The 19,921-nt window shown below is 35.8% G+C and overlaps 1 protein-coding gene and 1 long non-coding RNA gene across 3 annotated transcripts in view; one reads left to right on the top strand and one right to left on the bottom strand.

The window, feature by feature from the left end:
• LOC309504679 overlaps positions 1-19,921 on the top strand; it is a 360,274-nt gene that overhangs the window by 107,287 nt on the left and 233,066 nt on the right. The gene's annotated exons all lie outside the window — the stretch shown is intronic.
• fstl5 (follistatin-like 5) overlaps positions 1-19,921 on the bottom strand; it is a 123,264-nt gene that overhangs the window by 79,720 nt on the left and 23,623 nt on the right. For both annotated transcript variants that reach the window (XM_082177858.1, XM_082177859.1), the window contains exon 4: positions 8,090-8,338. In XM_082177858.1, the coding sequence (XP_082033984.1) occupies positions 8,090-8,338 (249 nt within the window). The remainder of the gene's footprint in view (positions 1-8,089; positions 8,339-19,921) is intronic.

Genomic DNA, 19,921 nt, shown 5'->3' with positions numbered 1-19,921 from the left:
TTTGGGAGGGTTTAAACATATATCCTCCTTGCTCATGCAAAAACAAACTCCAGCATATTTAGCTGTCAAACACGACTGGAACTTCAAACGGGACCTGGCTCTATGGTCAGATGAAACAAAACAAAAAAAGCTTTTTTTAGCAGCAAACCCACCAGATGGGTTTTGTGCAAAGAGGGATAAAAAGTACCCCGTGCTCACGGTTAAATATACTGCTGGATCTTTAATGTTGTGGGCCTGTTTTGTTTTTTTGCTGGAGGTCCTGGACATCTTGTTCAGATACCAACAAATAAAAAATCTAAACTTGACTGCTTCTGCTAGAAGTCTTATAATGGGCCATGATTGGATCTTCCAACAGGACAATGTTCCAAAACAAATATCAAAATCAACACAAAAATGTGTCACTGAGCACAAAATGAAACTTCTGCTATGGCCGTCCCAGTTTCCTGACCTGAACCCTATAGAAAATTAGTGGGGTGAACTGAAGAGAAGCACCACTTTTATGGATCTGGGAATCTGAAGGATCTGGAGAGATTCTGTATGAAGAAACGGTCTCTGATCTCTTGTCAGGTGTTCTCTAAACTCATCAGGCCTTATAGATAAAGATTAAGAGCTGTTAACTTGGGAAAAGGATGTTGCAATAATTGGGTGCCAATAATTGTGGCCAATGTGAACTAGAGAAAAACATTTATTTCATAATGAGTATTCCCAATTAAATTCTGCGTAACGCTCAACCCTTAGAACAATTCTGGATTTATAGGTTTTTCACAGAGAGCATTTAAAATTCAAAAGTGAGATTATTATAGAATAAAAGACATCTTAACAAGCCAAGCTCACAATAATCCCCCAACAAATCTCCAGAGGTTTCATCCTCTGACAGTAACGTGTAACACTCAGAACATTCATCTTTTCCACTGATAAGCTAGCAGGGTGTTACAACATTCTAGCTAGGCAGAAGCAATTGTCCTCCCCAAGCTTATTTCGCTGCTTTGCTAAGATTGATGACAGCAGCCGTCGGGTTCTAGACGAAAAGATCCATGAGACAATTCCGAACCTCAATTCCCCATATGACAGCAATTCAACACAAAATGGGCCATTGACTTTTTTTCCTTTAAGCAGTCCAATTCAACCAAACATCACCATGGCTAAATGCACAGAATTCATCTTCATTCCAGCGCAATAAGAGAGGTGAGATGTCCCATCCATCTAACCGTAGACCAAAGTATGTCCCTGACGAAATAATATCATATTCCTTGGGCGGCTAACTAAATTAGGAGATCTAAATTGGGACAGAGCTTCTCCATCAAGACAATGAGTCAATTATCTTGAATGTTATGTCTCCAATAACTATGCCATCCATCTTTTTTCCACTCCTTTTGTCTTATTAAATAAATCACACACAAAAAAAATTAATAGACCAAGACTTTTCCTCATTTTCCTACATGTTTCATCATAAGGGGCACATCAAGGAGTCCAGACTTTCTCATGCCTAAAAGTGGCTACTACACCTGTTGACTACACCTGCCTTTATTATTAAAAGGGAAGCATGAGGACTTTGAAGCCTCCAGAATCAGATGTGAAGATAGCACTTCAAAAAGCAGATGACATTCAGCATTATCATTAATAGCTTGAGCTGATGATGAGATTTATAATTACAGGAAATCCTAGAAATTCCTATCACGTGAGCTCACATTTAATCCATTATTATACCCTCACTAAATAGCTTACTGTATATATATACTGTATAAACCAAACACCCTTATCGAGCTGCAGCAAACAAACCATTACACCCTGTGCTTGTGTGTCTGCATTCATGGTTTTAAATAGAAATGAATAGAAATTATATAAAAGGGTCAATAACAAACGAAATTGTGAAATAAGGTGAAATAGAGACAAAATAAAGAAAATGAGAAACTTTTTATTTTTATTTTTACATATGAGTGAACTTTATCTTAATCATATTTCCAAAAAAGTTGCAATTATATTTGTGTAAAAAGTGCAAATTTTTTTTTTTTTTTTTTTTTTTTTACAAATATCATGAATTATTAATTCAGAAATATCATGTTTTAGGAAATCACACTACAACCTTAAATAAATAAATTGAGCACCTGTTCATAAAAGAGTTGTATTCAAGTCACATATGCATTGAATTTCATTGAATGTCTTTTTGAATAAATTAATAGTTAGATAAACAAATAAAAAAATAAAGTGTTTTATATCATTGATCGCAAAACATTTGATCTTCAATAAATTGTACATTTTGTATATAAATATAAGCATAATTATAGTTGTATATTTTACACTACCATTTTAAAGTTTGGGGTTGGTGAGATTTTCTATTTCTTTATTTATAGATTGTCAATTTCCCCAACAAGCCTGAAAAACCAAAAACTGTCCTTTGACTCTAGCTGACTTTCTAATTATATTCTCACTAAATAGCTTACAGAATGAAAAAAATACCATCTTCATCAAGCTGCACCAAACAAAGCATCAAACCTTGTGCTTGCGTGTCTACATTCATGATTTCAGGGTCTTAATAAGGTTCCCGTGTCTCAGTTTTCGGTGCAGATGTGATTGTGATGCTGCTCTAATCCTGCGCACGCTGCATGCGGATGATCAGATAATCCCGCGGGGGCGGGTTGAAACGTTTAATCACGCCTCCTGGAGCGTCGCCATGCATGACCTCATCTTTACCTCCCCTGCTTCACTAGAATTACAGAGCAATTTAAATCTGAGTACAGCTTACAGTGCATCTTAGATATGCTATTTTTTCCCTAAAATCTTGATTGTTGAAAACAGTTCTCTTTTCCAGAAAATAAACACTTAGGTCAAAGTGGTGTAAGGTTGTGTTTACATCATAAAATGCCTGGATTCTTGCAATAGTCTGGCTCTGTGTAAAGTGGATCTTATAGCACAGACGTCTACTTTCCTAAAGGATGTCAATTCTCTTGACAGTAGACATCAGTCTTGAACTTTATTGACAGAAGTTCTGTTTTCTTGAAATTGGAAGCTGTAAAGTTTGGGATGGTACAACGTGGACCACATTTGATCCCAGAACTTCCCCAAGGGCAAATAAATATTGGACAAATATTGAAAATATAATACATTAGAAAACATACAAAAAATTATTCAAAAACTTTTGAAAATCGTACAGAACCAAAACTTTTGAACGGTAGTGTAAAATCTAAAACATTTTATTCAGTCAGTAAGATGAAGCACATTTGGTCACTTTTTTGTCTATTCATTTCTTCAAAAATACAATACAAATTCAGTGCACACATACAGTGACTTGAATACAACTGTTAGATGAGCATGTGATGATGACTTCCTAAAATGATAGTCATGAATTATTAGTAATAAAAATAATAATACTTTTTACAAATATATTTAACATGTTTTTAGAAACATGACGGAGATGATGTTCACTCAAATGTATTAAAATATTTTTCCATTCCTTTATTTTTTGACCCCTATTTATATAATTGACCCTTTAACATTATTTATTGCAAAATAAAACCTGTTTACCCAGCTACATTATCACAGAATTGACATATTTGCATTCACACATGGCTTGATGCACCTGAGCAGACTTGTCAGTTGTTTCGAGTGTCAGCCTGTACCAGAGAGTATTGAGAGAGTCTGCAGTGTGACATCTAATTAAAGCTCTCTCTCTCTCCCCGGGGGACAGCTGTGGTGTCCTCTGAGAGAGACCCACCCTGGACATCCCTCCTACTGCAGCCCAGACTGCTAATGAGCCTATTAGGGACCGCATACCTGTTGGAGCCTGAGACGTGGCTTAAAGGGATAAACTTAGAATTAGAAGAAGAAGAAGAAAAGAAAAAAAAAAAAAAAAACACTAAGGCCATGAGGAACAGAAAGGGAAACTTGATTTACTCTAATGAGATGCACTGTTGATACATGTGCCTTCCCTGTTCCCTGATGTGTTCACACCGACTTTAAAAACAGACACCTTCATTAATTCTCCCAAATAAGTATTTTCAGAAATGTTTTGCTTGTTTTGTTTTAAATACACTCATGCCATACTTATTTAGATGCTGTTTGAAGTTGAGGCACTGTCGCACCTCTTTTGGGTCATTACAGACTAACTAACTCAACAGCTTTTTTTTCTTCTTGTTCTGGAAGCATTTTTTAATATATATATATATATATCTTGTAGGAACACTAATGTTAAATGTAATAATAAACCATAAAGAGGAAGATTCAGTTATTCTTTTCCTCATATTGTTTTAAACCTGTATGCTGTCATTTTTAAAAACACAAGACATGCGAAAGACTGACTGAAGGCTGAATGGAGTTCCATCAGACAGACCACAAGCATCATTAACTCTTCATTCTCATAAAAGAAATTGAAGTAATGGGGAGAAAAGAATGAGATGAATATATCATCTTCAAAACAACTCAAACTTACACAGTGTGTGGAGCAAACTGAAGAATTCTGAAAGAGCCATTTAATTTCCCCAGTGCAAATAGTCATGTGGCGGGTGAGTCACAGGAATAAGGGACATAATTGAAGCTTAACAGACAGAGGAAAGCTTAATGGGGGGATATTTTTCCCTAACAGTCAACGCGGCAAGAAATGAAACTTTTTCCCCCGCTCCGACTGACAGTAAAGCTGTCTTTTGAGACGTCTGATGATTAAATAAATACATTGAAAAGTTTAAAACTTTGACGCATAATATTTTTGATGTAATAAACAGGAGTAGCGGGTACATCTTGGGGGTCCAACTTAAAACTATCTGACACGGCTTTATACTTTTCAGTTCTGATTTTCTGTTCATCTTTGTAGATTCCTGTCATTTAGTCATTTCAAGCGTCAATCTGGTGGGGAAATAACTGGTGTGGGTGGATGGATGTATGGATGTATGAATGGGTGAATGGATTGATTGATGGATGGATGGATTAATGGATTAATGGATTGATGGGTTGATGGATTGATGGGTAAATTTCACAATTAATTACAAAGAAACTACCAGTAACACATTCAATTAAACATGAAATACTGAAATAGAAAACCTGAAATTGAATTTTTATTTACAACTTTGAAAAATAATTTATTAACAAATGTAATGTTGTGATGGGTCAGGGCCCTTGTCACCGGTGGATGTCCTGTACGGCACTGAACAAAAGAGTTTCCTATGAAAGTAATTCTTTGTAATTGCACGAGATGTACTGCTGGGCTCGGATGTATGCTAGCAATTAGAAAAGCATTTACATTTTGCTTTGCCAACCCAACAGCTTGCATCCCATCGTTATCCAAACCCACCGCCTCATGCCAAACCATACAGCCCAACAGGCACACAAAATGGCTAGAGAGAACTCCTTCACCGCCTTCCCACTGGGAAATGGAAGTTCTGTAGCCTACAGCATATGTTCTGTGATGTTTTATTACTTAGCATTATGGCATCTACCCTGCTACTTCTAATCTTTGCCCTGGTCAGCACATAGTTTGGGAAGAATCAGCAGTCTCTTGATGTTCCGTGAAGCTTTCATCCTGCTGTTTTTGGTTAATTTGCTCTGGCGTATGCACAGGCCCCAAATCACTAGGCTCTGACAATATCAGTATTTGTAAACACCGCCTAGCCAGACAATCAAAAGCCCTGAGAGACAGGAAAAAATATTGGAGTGGCACAGCGAAGGAAACATGGAGTATAAATGAAGCATTAGAGAAGAATAGTATGCAGACTCTGGCACTTAATTGGGCACTGCTGAGTGCAAATAGCGAAGAGATGACTGATTTCTATACACATAAAGAAGACAAGCACTATTTTTGTATTTACAATAATCAGTCTACTTAATTATGAAAAGGTACAAATGCTTCTGCATTCACTGATCTATACATGTTTACATTATGTATCTGTAGTCCAATCAAATCCAATGCATTTACTCTTTTCTAGTAAACAAACAAAAAAACATCTAAATATCCGTAAGCGAAATACATTTACCTGAGAAACAAGACTTGATTTCAGAGAATATATCTTGCATGATGTGTATTTTTCTTTCCCATTTGGAATATATATATATATATATATATATATATATATATATATATATATATATATAGTTCTCAATTTATCCAGAATCGTGCAGCTCTAATATATTAAATTAAATGTGTATACATATAAAATTAATTTGCAATATTATTTGATTTAATATATATACACATTAGAATCTGATTTAATTCTGAACGCTCTACTCTTGTTTTCATTTGAAGGGAGAGAGAGAGAAATAAAGAGAGATAAAGAAAAAAGCAGGAGGGGATAGTGCAGTCAAGCATCTTCCACCCACAGAATCAAAGCCTCCCTTCAAAGTTCATCAGCCTACTTTGTCTCTTTTTCTTTTTAGAACATAAACATTTTCCTCCAAAGCTCTTAAAACTCCTGAAAATAAGCACAAAAATTATGCTGTGAGTGCACCTGCCATTGTGGAAACCATTAGGGCCTATTTGATACAATACTGATAATTAGAACGCTTAATTATCCAATCCAATCATCTCTCTAGTTATCAAATTTCTACAGTTTAATATTTAAAATTTTCAACTGAGGAGAACAAACCAACCATTTTCTAAAACCACATACATTATAGACAGTAAAAAAAAAAAAAAAAAAAAAAACGAATTAGACAAATATCCTGCAATGGCGTGTTACGTAAATGCACAAAAAAAAAAAAAAAAAAAAAAAAAAAAATCTTTAGAGGGCAATTTTGCAATCCGACATTATGTTTGCAGGACAATCATCTATTTTACACTAACCTTTCATCTCTCTGGCTCCCCAAACTTACACTGATTGGCCCAAGCATGTCAATATCATCGTCTGATGGCCAAATACTTTGACTGAGATTTGATTTGAGAGGGCGTTTAGAGGTTTGATTTCTTGGTCAGAATGTGGAAGTGGAGAGATGAAGAGTTTGAAGAATTTTCCTGCACATTTATGAAGTAGTTAGGGTGGTGTATTGCACTTAGTGCACTTGACAAAACCCAACAAAAAAAGAGATGATATACTGTGCTATGGGAACGTACAATTTCAGCATTGTTTTGAAATCTTTCATATACCAACTTGTTTGGAACAATAATGAAGGTCCATTACTTCAACAGACACATTTAATATGTTCATATAAACTAAAGTCATCTTCAAAAGTGTAAAGCTGTCTCAATAAATTTGGTTCTTAACCAGAAATTAAACTTAAATAAATAAATTAGCCAGCAGAACAGCAATGATCATCCAAATGGGTAACAACTGATATTTGTACTGTTTTCAAAATGAATCCTGGTTTAAGAAAGTTAAGTTCCTAATTCTAAATCAGATTTTACAAGCACAACAATATGGACGTTTCATTCATTAGTGGTCATTACTAGTCCATTAGAGCTGGACATAATTTCAGAGAATCGTGATTATGCAAACCAAACCAGCCTCTCTCTTTCTTGGAATCAAATGTCTCAAATACATGTCCTTTGCCTCGCTGCACACATCAGGATGTGCTGTTCTTATAACTCCACATCATTTTCAGAAGTTACAAAACAATTAAAGATGATTGCTGCACGCAAATAAAGCACTAACACTTCAATACTAAAACATCATTTTTTCATGATTTTGTAAAAAAGTCTCTTATGCTTACCAAGACTGCATTTATTTTTATCAAAAAATACAGTAAAGACAGTATTATTATTACAATTTAAAATAACTTGTCATAACATTTGAATATATTTTAAAATGTAATGTATTCCTGTGATGGCAAAGCTGAATTTTCAGCATCATAACTCAAGTCTTCAGTGTCACATGAAATCAATGTGAATGTTGAAAACAGTTTATTAAACTGCTTAATATTTTCGTGGAAATATTTTTTCAGGATTCTCTAATGAATAAAAAGTTCAACAGGAGAGAATTTATTTGAGAACAGATTTTTTTTGGTAACATTATAAATGTCTTTACAATCTTGATCAATTTAATGCATCCTTGCTGAGTAAAAGTATTAATTTATATATATAAAAAAGTGCAGTTACCATAAAAAGTACTTATCCAGCTGCAGCTGGACAATGATGGACAATATACCGTAACAAATCATATTGGTTCTATACCTTTGTAGAAGCATTCCTCGCTGTGCATGATGGTTATTCTCTGATGGGCCATACAGGAAGCTTTGTGAAGCTCACAGTGGTTCTGGTAGAGTTTGCCGTCAGATCCACACACAGGTTTGTAATGTGGTTTGCAGCGATCCAGACACTGACATTCTCCTTCACCTGTTTCTCGGTCAACCACACAGTGCTTCCCCAAACCACAGTACTTATGTTCACAGGGCCCAGGAAAGCCATTCTGACCAAGGAACCCTGCAAAGACACGGCAAATACAGGGGAAATCATGTTAATTTGTAATGTTACACGAAGAAACATGCCATGTTCATTCACTTTACTTCATTAGATGTCATTGTTTTCTTTTTCATATCATGGAATCAAAGTTTAAATATGTGTTTCATCCCACATCCAACTAAGCAATGAACTTACTGTATTTTAAAACACAAACTTTATAAAATAAAGCACCGTAAAAAGAGTTGAGCTAGAGAAGTTATGAACAATCTCACGATTGTTTTGTTTTGCCACAGTAGCTTTGTATTAGTGGTTTTGACAATGCTGGCAGAAAATATGTATGACTGTAATAAAACATAGCATAGCCTGAACTCTAGCACGCTTCCACTAATTATCAATTACAGAGATATGAGCTCCACCCCTCCTGCAGAAGAAAAAAAAAAATGAAAAAAAAAAAATGAAAGAAGGACTATTGTTTGTTTGAAATTCTTTTGAAATTTTCTTTTGATTGTATTGTATATATATTTTTTCAGTCAATCAATATATAGTATCAATATTATATATATATATATATATATATATATATATATATATATATATATATATCATTACATCTAATTACATTACATCTAATTAAATGAAAATATAAACAAAAATATTTTGGTTGCATTAACTGCACAGTAAGAAAATGAATGTGTATTTATTAAGAAACTTGATGACAGCGATAAATTCATGAACGTTTGCTGGTAAAGGGTGCAATTCCCAATGCAAAACTCTATAGCAAAATTCACAACAATCATGTTCAATACATCACAGAAAACTAAGTAAATAGCTTTTAGTCACACTGTCCTTTAGAGAGTTAGAGACCTTTTAGATGTGTGTAAATAAATTATGACTTCTTTCATCAAGTACCACATAATTACGACCTTCTCCCAGCAGGTTGTTGTAGTAAAAAGAGAAAATTGGCTTTTGCCAGCAGGGTGGACAGAAGCCAAGATAGTGTCTGATTGGTATGCACACAGTGCCTCGCCGTGACCACGGTGACATCAAAGACAAATGACTAATTCAGTCGCAACGATTTGTTATTGATGAGTCAGCTTTTCAAAGAGAAAAGAGAGAGTCTGAGAGCGAGAGAAGTAACGCTTGATTCTGATGAAGGGTTTGGGTGAAGGTGTGGTGTCCGGCTTTCATCTGCCCACCATCAAACATGGACTTTTCATCCCAGTAAAAGCCATCGCGAGAATCCTAAACAGAGTGCCATATAATAATGGAAAAATGATCAATGTCTGCACTGATGTAACAGTACAAAAGAAGTAGTAATCAAAAAAGTGAGCCAACAAAAAGTTGACAGCAGCAGAAACAGAAGACAAATTCCGATGACCTGAAGAGGTCAAAGCAATGCAGCGGTCTTCACCGGGGAACGATTCCTCTACCTGACACCGACAGCAAAGCCATGACTGAGCAATAACTGAGCTCCGCTCTCCCGGCTGGTCTCTGAACCTAGTGTCAGCCCTTAGGTGCTGATTATAGCAGTTCCATGACATGCATGATAACTAATAAGAGCACAGCACAGCGCTTCAGAGACAGATACAGTAATATCTATTCATACAGATGTACACCCGAAGACTGCCAGACAAAATAAAGGACGAGCGCATCAGTCACTCTGTATTTGTGAATATTTTCTAATAGCTGTGCGAAAGAGCAACACAGTGGAGAAGAGTCGTGAATGCTTGTCATATCTTAGCTATTGTAATTGATATCCGTCTGCACAAAGCCATTTGTGATGATAAATTGAGCAGTGTCTGGTTTCAGAAGAAAAAAATCTTTTTCTCCAAAGAGAAACTGACTTTTAACCATTCTGTATAATCATTTCAAGGCAGACCTACCATGAGCTCCGAGGTTATTAATCAATGCTACTATTCTGTATATGTGTGAGTGTGTGTGACATTACATAACAATAAAAATGTAAACCAAATGTCCCCACAAAGATAGTAATACTAGTAATTTTTGACCTTATGGGGAACCCCAGAGGAAAATATTATAAATCATACTAAATTATGTTTTTTGAAAATGTAAAAACATAGAAAGTTTTCTGTGATGGGTATGTTTAGGGTTAGGGCTAGACAATGGCATTAGCTCAGTATAAAAACCATTACGTCAATGGAATGTCCTCATACTGATACTGATAGTACCAATGTGTGTGTGTGTGTGTGTGTGTGTGTGTGTGTGTGTGTGTGTGTGTGTGTGTGTGTTTGTGGCATATTTTGGTTTGTGACAAAATTTGAAATCCCTATGGAGTTCTCTTATGAAGGAAAAAGAATTGTAAAAAATACCTCTGGAATCAGACTGATAAAAAGACAGCAAGAATAACTTTCTACACACAATGCTACACAACTTGGAGTTAGATGCACAACATTTGTCTGAAGTGAGGCAATGTTTTCTTAATTATTTCTTCATTTCTTAATGTTTTCTTTAATTTCCAGGGCTACTACAAGATTGACTGAATCGAATCTTCGGAAAAATGTTTTATATGTGTTCAAATATAAGAGCCTTGAGTCTGTTAGTAATACAGTAAGTACAATGAATATCCCTGACTATACAATATATACTGTTATCAGAGCTGTGTTTTATCTTTGTTCTTCGAAAATAAAATTGCACTTTCTTTTATGCACATGCTCAAACAATAATGAATTTGGATATAGCCACTGGCCACTTTTTATTACTTTTACTTTTGTTTAAATATATATATAAAAAAACATAGCCTGAAAACATCCTACACATTAAGATGAATGATTTAGGTCATTAAAAAAGAAAAAAAACCTCACTTTAGTTGCTCTCAGTGAATTTGGCATTAAAGTGTTTTCAAAGTCTGCGTAAAGGCTTTCAACTAAACACTGACACAGCAGCGCTTGAATGAGCGGTGACACGTCAAACTTTCAGAGCCTTTGTTTAAACACATGGGTTTTGTCTCTTTCCTCTTAACACAGCGTGATCGTTTCATTCTCTTGTCACCACCAAAGGTGCGAGTCCCAGACCATCTGATGTTTTCCAGCACAGAAGCCGGTCCTTAGGGACTCTGGGTAATGTAGTAAACAACACTCGGCAGCTTTCAGCTCGGCTCGCTGCAGCCCTTTAAGAAGCCTCTGTGGACTCTGCACCTCCAAAACAGAGGAAACATCCGGATAAACAGCCTTCAAACAACACTTCAAACTCCTCATGAAAGACAACACAGAAACACGCTGCGCTCACCTGCCTGCCATTACTCCTCCATCTGCTCTCTCTTTACCAACTACTCTGCGATTCTTTTAAACAAACCAAATCTCTCCCGGAGTCGTTGCCGGAGTGCAGACTGAGATATCACAAAACGATGGGTTCTCATCACTCTGGGGGTTGTATTAAAGCACCTGGCTGAGAGGAGCCGTATTTATAGACCGCTTCGCTATGGAAAAGGTGGAAAAACACTAAGTTTGATGTGCTCCCGGTTTTCATTCATTAAACATGCTTCAGTACAATCACTATGCACAACGATTCACGTCTCAGCACTGGCTAAATTAAAGTGAGACGGCGCAGCATCTCAGGCGTAATGATCTGCGATCTGCTTCCTCCGAGGCACGTCACTTTGAATCAGTTGTGGCATTATTTCTCATTTATTATTTTATTTTCCTTTATTACCTGACACTGATCAGCTCTAATAAATCTGTCGAAAGGAACGAGAGCAGCTACGGAACACAATAACAAACTGCAACGAGATGCCTTAGAAGGACAATAAACATTGCCACTGCATGCACTGTAATTAGCGCATTTGAATTATTAATAAACACAAATATCACTCTATGATGAAGCGCTTCAAACAAAGTTTGACCCTTAAACTCTGACCCCTAAATTTCAGTTCACAAGTACTATTATAGTAATTTAATTTTAAGTCAAGCTTATTTGATATCTCAAGATGTAAAGATGTTCTCTCATACATCGTAATGCTGGTATATTACAGTGATTGAACAGAGAGCTTTTCATATAGAAATGAAGAATTCAATAATGTTTCCTCATAGAGGCCTTTAATCACATTTACCCAACGCAAGCAACTTACTGTGCCTCAAAGAGAATACACTTCTCAAAGGGAACAAATGCTGAATTTTCATTTCTTTTTCATCCTTTTAGCTCTGAGATTGAGCCAAACTCAGTCAATAATGGGAATGTTTCTGTGAATTTGAATTGCAGGAATGTTGTCCTTATATCTAATGAGAGATTGCATATTCTACACACCTTATAAATAATAATATACCTTATAATAAATACATTTACCTTATAATAAATACATTATCATTATAAATATACTTATATATTATATAATACATTTATAAATGTATATAAATTATAAACAATATATTACCAAATATATAGCTTAGTTTCAATGAATTGTCTTTATTAACTGGGGATGATGCTTTAAGTTCTGAAGGTTACAGAAAGCTTTCATAGTACACTGTATAAGACTTCAAAGGATCAAGGACAATTTGTTTCCCTCTTTAAGGTTGAAGACAACCATTTATTCTACCGTTATCTTCCTTATTAATGTTTAGATCATCAATGAAAAAGAAAATGAACGACCATTAGATGGCAACATTGTTTATCTTCAATCAGTCTCAAAAGATCTTCTATGAAAAAACAACAACCATGCAGACACAATGACTGTTTGAATGCAAATTTAGTCCAATTGACTTTTGCCTGAACTTTAAGAAATTACAAACTGACTATAAGAGTATAAAGGCATCCTACAGCTAATGACAAGCCAGGTGCCATTATAGACTGGTTCCCATAAAGCAGTAGATATGGTGTTCAATAGAAAGCAACACTGTGGCAAAGTCAATGGTTACAAGATCAATCCAAGCTCAGAGGTGGAATCTGTAAAGTGTTAAGATCTGTACAGCGAGTGGAGTTAAACCCCATTAAAATGCAGCAGTCATTAAGTCCCACTGAGTTACACTATTTATGAGGCACCACCATGCTTCAGTAATTGTACACCCCGCAGAAACCTCACCCTGCTAATTCATATAGCATTAAACCATTTCTATGCCATTGAGCAATTCCACCGACTATCACTGTATGCATCATCTATACTCTTTCAGGGTTTTTCAAGAGTTTCTTGTAGAACAAGGGGGTCTGTGGAAAAGAAAATCTGAGTAAAAAAATGTAAATAAATAAATAATAATAATACAAATTGTATTAAAATAAATCAATTGTAATGAGCGGAGCGAGAGAAGGCAGGCAGAGATGTGGATCTAACTGCAGTGGTTTTAATGTAAGAAACAAAAGTCAAAGCAAAACAAAACGAACAAGGGACTAGGGACAAGACAAGTGGAAGCAAACAACACCATTACAAGCTTAAGATAATGAGGTAAGAAGACACCTGGAGGAGACAATGAAAGGGAAATCAACATGAAAAACTACAAAAGGTATTGTCACATAACACGGAAGCATACGGTCACATAACACGGATCCGTGACACGCACAAAAATGTAAAATCTAGTGAGTTACCTATGTAGGGTAATAGACGCTCTCCCATAGTGCACTGAAATATTAATTAAATAATGCTGAAAAGCACTGATAAATACATTTCATCTAATTAAAAAATGAACTATTTAACCTAATATTTAGGATGTTGTGCCACGTTGTTGTTTTTTTGTTTTTTTTAATAACATTCCCACATCAAATTCTGTTGAAATCAATAGTCTTTTGTGCATTTTATGTGCTATTTGTATAGCATGCTGAGTTGCTGCAAATGCAGAACGTTCCAAATTAGTCACTTATGAGGTTCCATTTCAGTTAGAATGCCGCCTTAGAAGACAGCTGCCAATGTAGGCACGGACAGCTCACTAGGTTTTCGAAAAGAGTCCAAGTGGCTTTTTAAACAACTTCCAAAACAGCCACTTGAAAAAGGGGTAAAAAACAAAGTGAGTAAAGGAGTGACAGAGAGATAGAAAGAGCAGCAGGCATCCATTACTACGGAAAAAAGTTTAGATTTCTTAGATGTCTAAATGAGCAAATATCACTGTCTTGTTTATTCATATAGTCTACCATTCATTTAGTTGTCTATTTCTATAGTATGCCACCACTGCAGTTTACTTTACTGAGTTGGCAAGATTCAGTCCCGGCCAGATGCACCAGAACTGCAACAATAGAAAAACTGAGATACATTTTTCTTGGCGCCAACTAAACTCCACATTTGGAGGAGAAATAAAAGAATAGTATGAAATAGTCTTATTTGTACTTTGTGAAGTGATTACTTGTGCTTTTAGATGAATACTAAATTTGCATTAAAAGGATAGTTTTGTCATCAAATCTGTATGAGTTTCTTTGTTCTGTTGAACACAAAAGAAGATATTTTGAAGAATGTTGGTAACCAGACAGCTGACGGTAGCCATTGACTTCCATAGTATTTTTAATTCTACAATGGAAGTCAATGGCTACCGTCAATTGTCTGGTTACCAACATTCTTCAAAATATATTATTTTGTGTTTAACAGAACAAAGAAACTCATACAGATTTGTAAAAACTTGAGGTTGAGTGAATCATGACAGTTTTAATTTTTGGAAGAACTATCCCTTTGAATAATTTATTAGCATTATATGTAGATGGGCTATAAGAACCGCTAAAGTGGGGCTTTTAAAAACACTCTCAGCAAGAGGTGTCTGGATTTTCTGGCAATGTCGCTGAGACAACATCTGTTAAGAGCAACAACAGAAGCGTTCATCTCCCATATGAGTCTTTTGAGATTCATTACCTTCCATGTGCAAATCCCTTTGTTGAAATTAGACACCCTCATGCTTCATTGGCTTTTTCCCGCTAATGAATATTCATGAAATTCAATATTAACTTTTCCTACTGAGTTGAACACTTATTCTGGAATTAAATTAAAGGTCTTAATGGTCAAATACCAATTTGAGAAATAATAGTGCTCAGACTTTTACCACACTGGCCGCTGTGGCCTGCTCTTATAGGAATACTCCAGTTTTAAGCTTAATCTGTGATATTGTGTTGATTAGCTCACAAAATAATTTAGATTCATCTTTAAAAAAAAGAAAGAAGTAGAAGCAAAAATCGAGATTACAGTCAGGCACTTACAATGGAAGTAATGGGGCAAATTTTGGCCCCATTTTAATTTATAAATAAATAGCCTAAATAAAACAAAAACTACAGTAATCAATCAAATGTGAAAAAAACACTGCATATTCATTACTGTATAAATTAAGTATAGATGGATCTTTTTATTTATTTAGTTATTTAGTTTGACTGAACATTAAACAGTGTTTGAACATTAAAACACAGCAGCAGGTTTATTAGATTGCGGCCCCTTTTAAGACTGAACGCACGTACACCATTTGAATACTGTCTACGTTCACTTGAGATATAGGCTAACCGACTTTGTTAACTAGGATACTTGCCAAGACAGACGTTTTTACATAATTTTGTGTGAATTCGTCCGTTCAAGCGCAAGACGTAAAAGACAATTCAATTCAGTATTTGCGCGCAGTCTGATACGTTAGTTGTCGGGGCGCGCGCTTTGGATGTTTGTGTTGGAACTTCTTTTTATGTGACACTTCTTGGCCTGCAAACATCCTGTAAGTAATAATGTAGGGAACCACTCGTTCTACATAAATCAGGTAACATGTTTTACTTACATATACAATTTAGTTTAAATCCAAATAACACGTGCTGAGTGAACAATCAGCAATCAAGAGCATTCAACAGAAGTGCGCTCTCTCTCTTTCTCTCTCTCTCTCTTTCTCTCTCTCTCTCGTCAGTTAACGTTAATAATAAGCTACATGCCTCGTGTTACTTTCTTTGCAATTGACATCGACTACAAACTTTCCACTGACGTCTGTGAAAAAGTGATGCGCTCGATCAGCTCGCGCATCTGTGCTGCTGCACGCTCAATCCACTGCACATTTTTCTCTTATCAGCTCGCGCACCACAGCCATAGGTGTTCCTATATTTCATTTAATATTCCACTAATAAGATACATTTACTTCAAAGATAGCCATCTTTTTTTATCCCCATTGTACTCTCTGTTGTCAGTGTTTCTTTATCTGGACACAAGTGTACAAACGCTGCCTGGTATCAGTTGTTGGTATCGGAGCATTTTTACGACATGAGCTCAGTATCGGGCCCTTTCAAGCATCCAATTACAAAAAAATCATCTTCCTCTCCTCTTCAGGCATGCAAAATAATACAGCATTTAGCAAAAATCTGCATAAATAGAATTCAGTTACATTAAGTGATCGTACATGAACAAGTACACATGGGATGTTCAGTAGCTGATGAATGGTGGGAAGTTGCCCATAAGAGATTTAGTCAAGTAAAACTACTGCAGCCCGATAGTAAGTCTAGCACCATTCTCACCAGACACCAATGTAATGTTCCTTTTCAAAAAGTGAAAAGGAATCCCGAAGAAGCTAAAGAGATTTCAGGATTAACATACAATTTAGAGCTAAAGCGTTTAGCATTTCAAAATGTTTAATTGACTGCAGGCCAATTATTTAATCGTATCGTAATGATAAAGTTGATACAATATATTGAAATCTAGGATCAGGGGACCAGGCCTGCTTTTGTGCTATGAACATGCTAAGAGCTTTATTGGCACACCCTGTCATGTTTGTATTTGAAAAAAAAAAAAAAAAAAAAAAAGAAAGAAAGCTTTTGTCTTTGAAAGTTTTGTGTGAGAAGTAAAGAACTTGCCTGCATGCTATGAGAGCTGGGTATGAGTAATAGTGTCGAGTGGCTGGTGGTCCAAATACACTACCTCCAATTTTCATACTATTTAAAAAAGCTACTCTTCAGCCCAAAAAGATGTAATTTCAACCTCAGTAGTGAGATATTTTGAGTTCAGCTGGATATGCCAACCACTTCATTTAAGATTCCATTTACAGGGCATTCTGCTATGCGCTTGTGCAGGCTTTCTTAGTTTTTCTCTTTTCCAAATTCTGACAGCCAATTTCATTTGGCTTCATATTATTTCCAGCTATATTTTGTATTCTGCACTTTGAATTCACAAAGCAGGCAACATTTGCCATGTCACAAATTAAGCCAAAAGCAGTTTGTCTTGACTGTAGTGAATGTATTCACCACTAAAGCTTAATGTACTTCAAAAGTTGAAATAATTATTCAATAGATGAGCTTCATCAAAAGAAATAAATCAACTTCATCAAAAGACTTTCACACAGTCACAGGAGGAATCTTCCAAAACCTCCATTAAGTTAATATACCTAAGTCAGAATTTAATCCACTTAAACATGGAGTAATTAGACTGAATAATTAAAATGATTAATAAATAATTGAAACGGCCCCTCAAAAATTATTTTCTGACAGAATCTTAAGTGGAGAGGAGGACAAGCCGTCTGAGCGTTTCCACATTGGTTTTCTGAAGAAGAAAAAAAACTATTTCACGCATTTGTTAGGATTATGAGAATCCGTTTTTGTTAGGCTAATGAAGATTTTCGAATGTGTCCAAAATATATGCACTAAGTATTATCTTCAAAGAGGGGGAAAATATTTAGAAAAATAGGGGCGGGGCTTGATTTTCTCCAATTAAAACTGATTGGATGGACTTAATGTGAGTTTGCTAAAACAATGACTAATAATTAGCCATTAGGTTGTTGGCCAACATTATCCAATAGGTTTTGTGTGATAAAATAAAAACATAAGTTATTTTAGAGGACGAGTAACTTCTTCAATTTAAATTCAAATTTATGAAGAACATTTTAATAACAAGCAGAGATTAACCGTTCACAACAAGGAACATGAATGAAAAAAAGTACATAGGGTCAATGTTGATTTCACACTGAGTATGTTTATTATGCACATTCTTAACCTGATTATGCTTAATAAGCCAAAATGCATGTGGTCATGTAAACGCATTAACCTGCTTACCTCCTTATCGGAGTAAGGTCATAAATGGCTTAAGCATAAACCGATCAACAAAGCTAGATTTTTGCCCCATACATTCTCCTAGTATTTAAACGCATTAACCTGCATTCTTTCAGCTTATTGAACTGCGCTTGTTTGATATGTGAGAGAAAAGCATCCTTACATGCGGATTGAAAGGGTTAGTTCACACAAAAATATGAAAATTTAAGCTTTTATTATTCCTCAGCGGACATAAACAGAAGCTCAACCGAACCTGCTTGACATGAAATAACAAAAATGGTTCTTGTGGAAGCTCAAACGTGCTGCGTAACACACGAGATCGAACCTTAGTTATCCCAAATCAAGCAAGTATGCTTGAGCTTCTGTTTACCACAACTGATGTGTGCATTGATGAGTGCTCTATGTGAATAAAAGCCTAAATTAAATCTGTTAATTTGGACTAAACCGCTCAATTCATATTGATTAGTTTTAATTAACTTTTTGATGCTTTAAAGTTGTAGTTGCGTAATCTGTCAATGGAGGGACAGAAAATGCTCAGATTTCATTAAAAACACCTTCATTTGTGTTCTGAAGATGAACGAAAGCATTACAGGTGTGAAACGACATGAGGGTGAGTAAATTATGACATAATTTTCACTTTTGGGTGAACTAACCCTTTAAAGGCACACTATGCAGTTTCCGTTTTTCTCAAACAGTGACCCCTAGAGTGCCGTCTCTGCCGTCTCTGCACTCTTCCGACCGCGCTTTCTTCGTCGACTCTGCCGTGATTCACGTCTGAAATGCGTGCTAGTGTCTTCCATAGAGGCTGCTTTTTATGTTGTTGATGTATGTGACGTTGTGCCGTAAAGCAAGTCGTGATTCTCACAAGATTTGTCGGGGCGCCACCTCTCAAACTTGCATTGCTGGTTTTGCCAGCTGCGTCCCCCCTTGCTTTGCTATCGGGATGATTCGCCCTACTACAAGTTCGTTTACCATCGAAATGGTTTTGAAGCTGTTATATCGAAGGTACAAATCTTGTATAGTGTGCCTTTAAGCGCATTCAGAGTATTTCAAGGAAATATATTGCAAACTCTGACTCTTTCCTGACCCAAGTTATTATAAAAATGCGTTCTCATCTCAAGCAGCCGAAGTAGAAGTGGTTCAATCAAAGTTCTGCATGAGTAACTGCCTGAGAGGACAATATATGAGTCTGTAAGTTTTCCCACTGGAATACTCTTCAGTTTTTAATGATTTATTTAACATCACAACTGACATAACATGTGGAATACTAGTCAGATTCAATAATGATTACATTCACAACCGCAAAATAACCTGATTTATTAATAAAGTCTTGTAAACATAGATTAGTTTCATTGCCGGGTTATTGGTTTGCATATAACCAGGACAACAAGTTATTTCCATAAGCTGGTTTTTGGGAGTTATCAGCACATCGATGCACATGTAAACAAGCTCACTGACTTTAAAAAGGCAGAGAAGACAAAACAGAGAGCATCCATTTGGTTGAACAGCTGTAGATAAGTGAGATCCTTTCTTTTATCACAATGCCAACTCAGCTTTGACCTTCTGCAGTAATACAGTCTGCTTCTCTATTAAAGTCTGATTATATTACCTGTAGCCAAAGGAGCTGCTAACACAAGCACCTTTGAGCTGACCTGAGATAAAATTTATGGTGGGACTTCACCTCAC

The sequence above is a fragment of the Leuciscus leuciscus genome, assembly GCF_965113295.1.
Source record: "Leuciscus leuciscus genome assembly, chromosome: 8".
Classification (NCBI taxonomy): domain Eukaryota; kingdom Metazoa; phylum Chordata; class Actinopteri; order Cypriniformes; family Leuciscidae; genus Leuciscus; species Leuciscus leuciscus.
The sequence above is the reverse complement of the archived record's forward strand: the minus strand, read 5'-3'. Positions and strand labels throughout refer to the sequence as shown.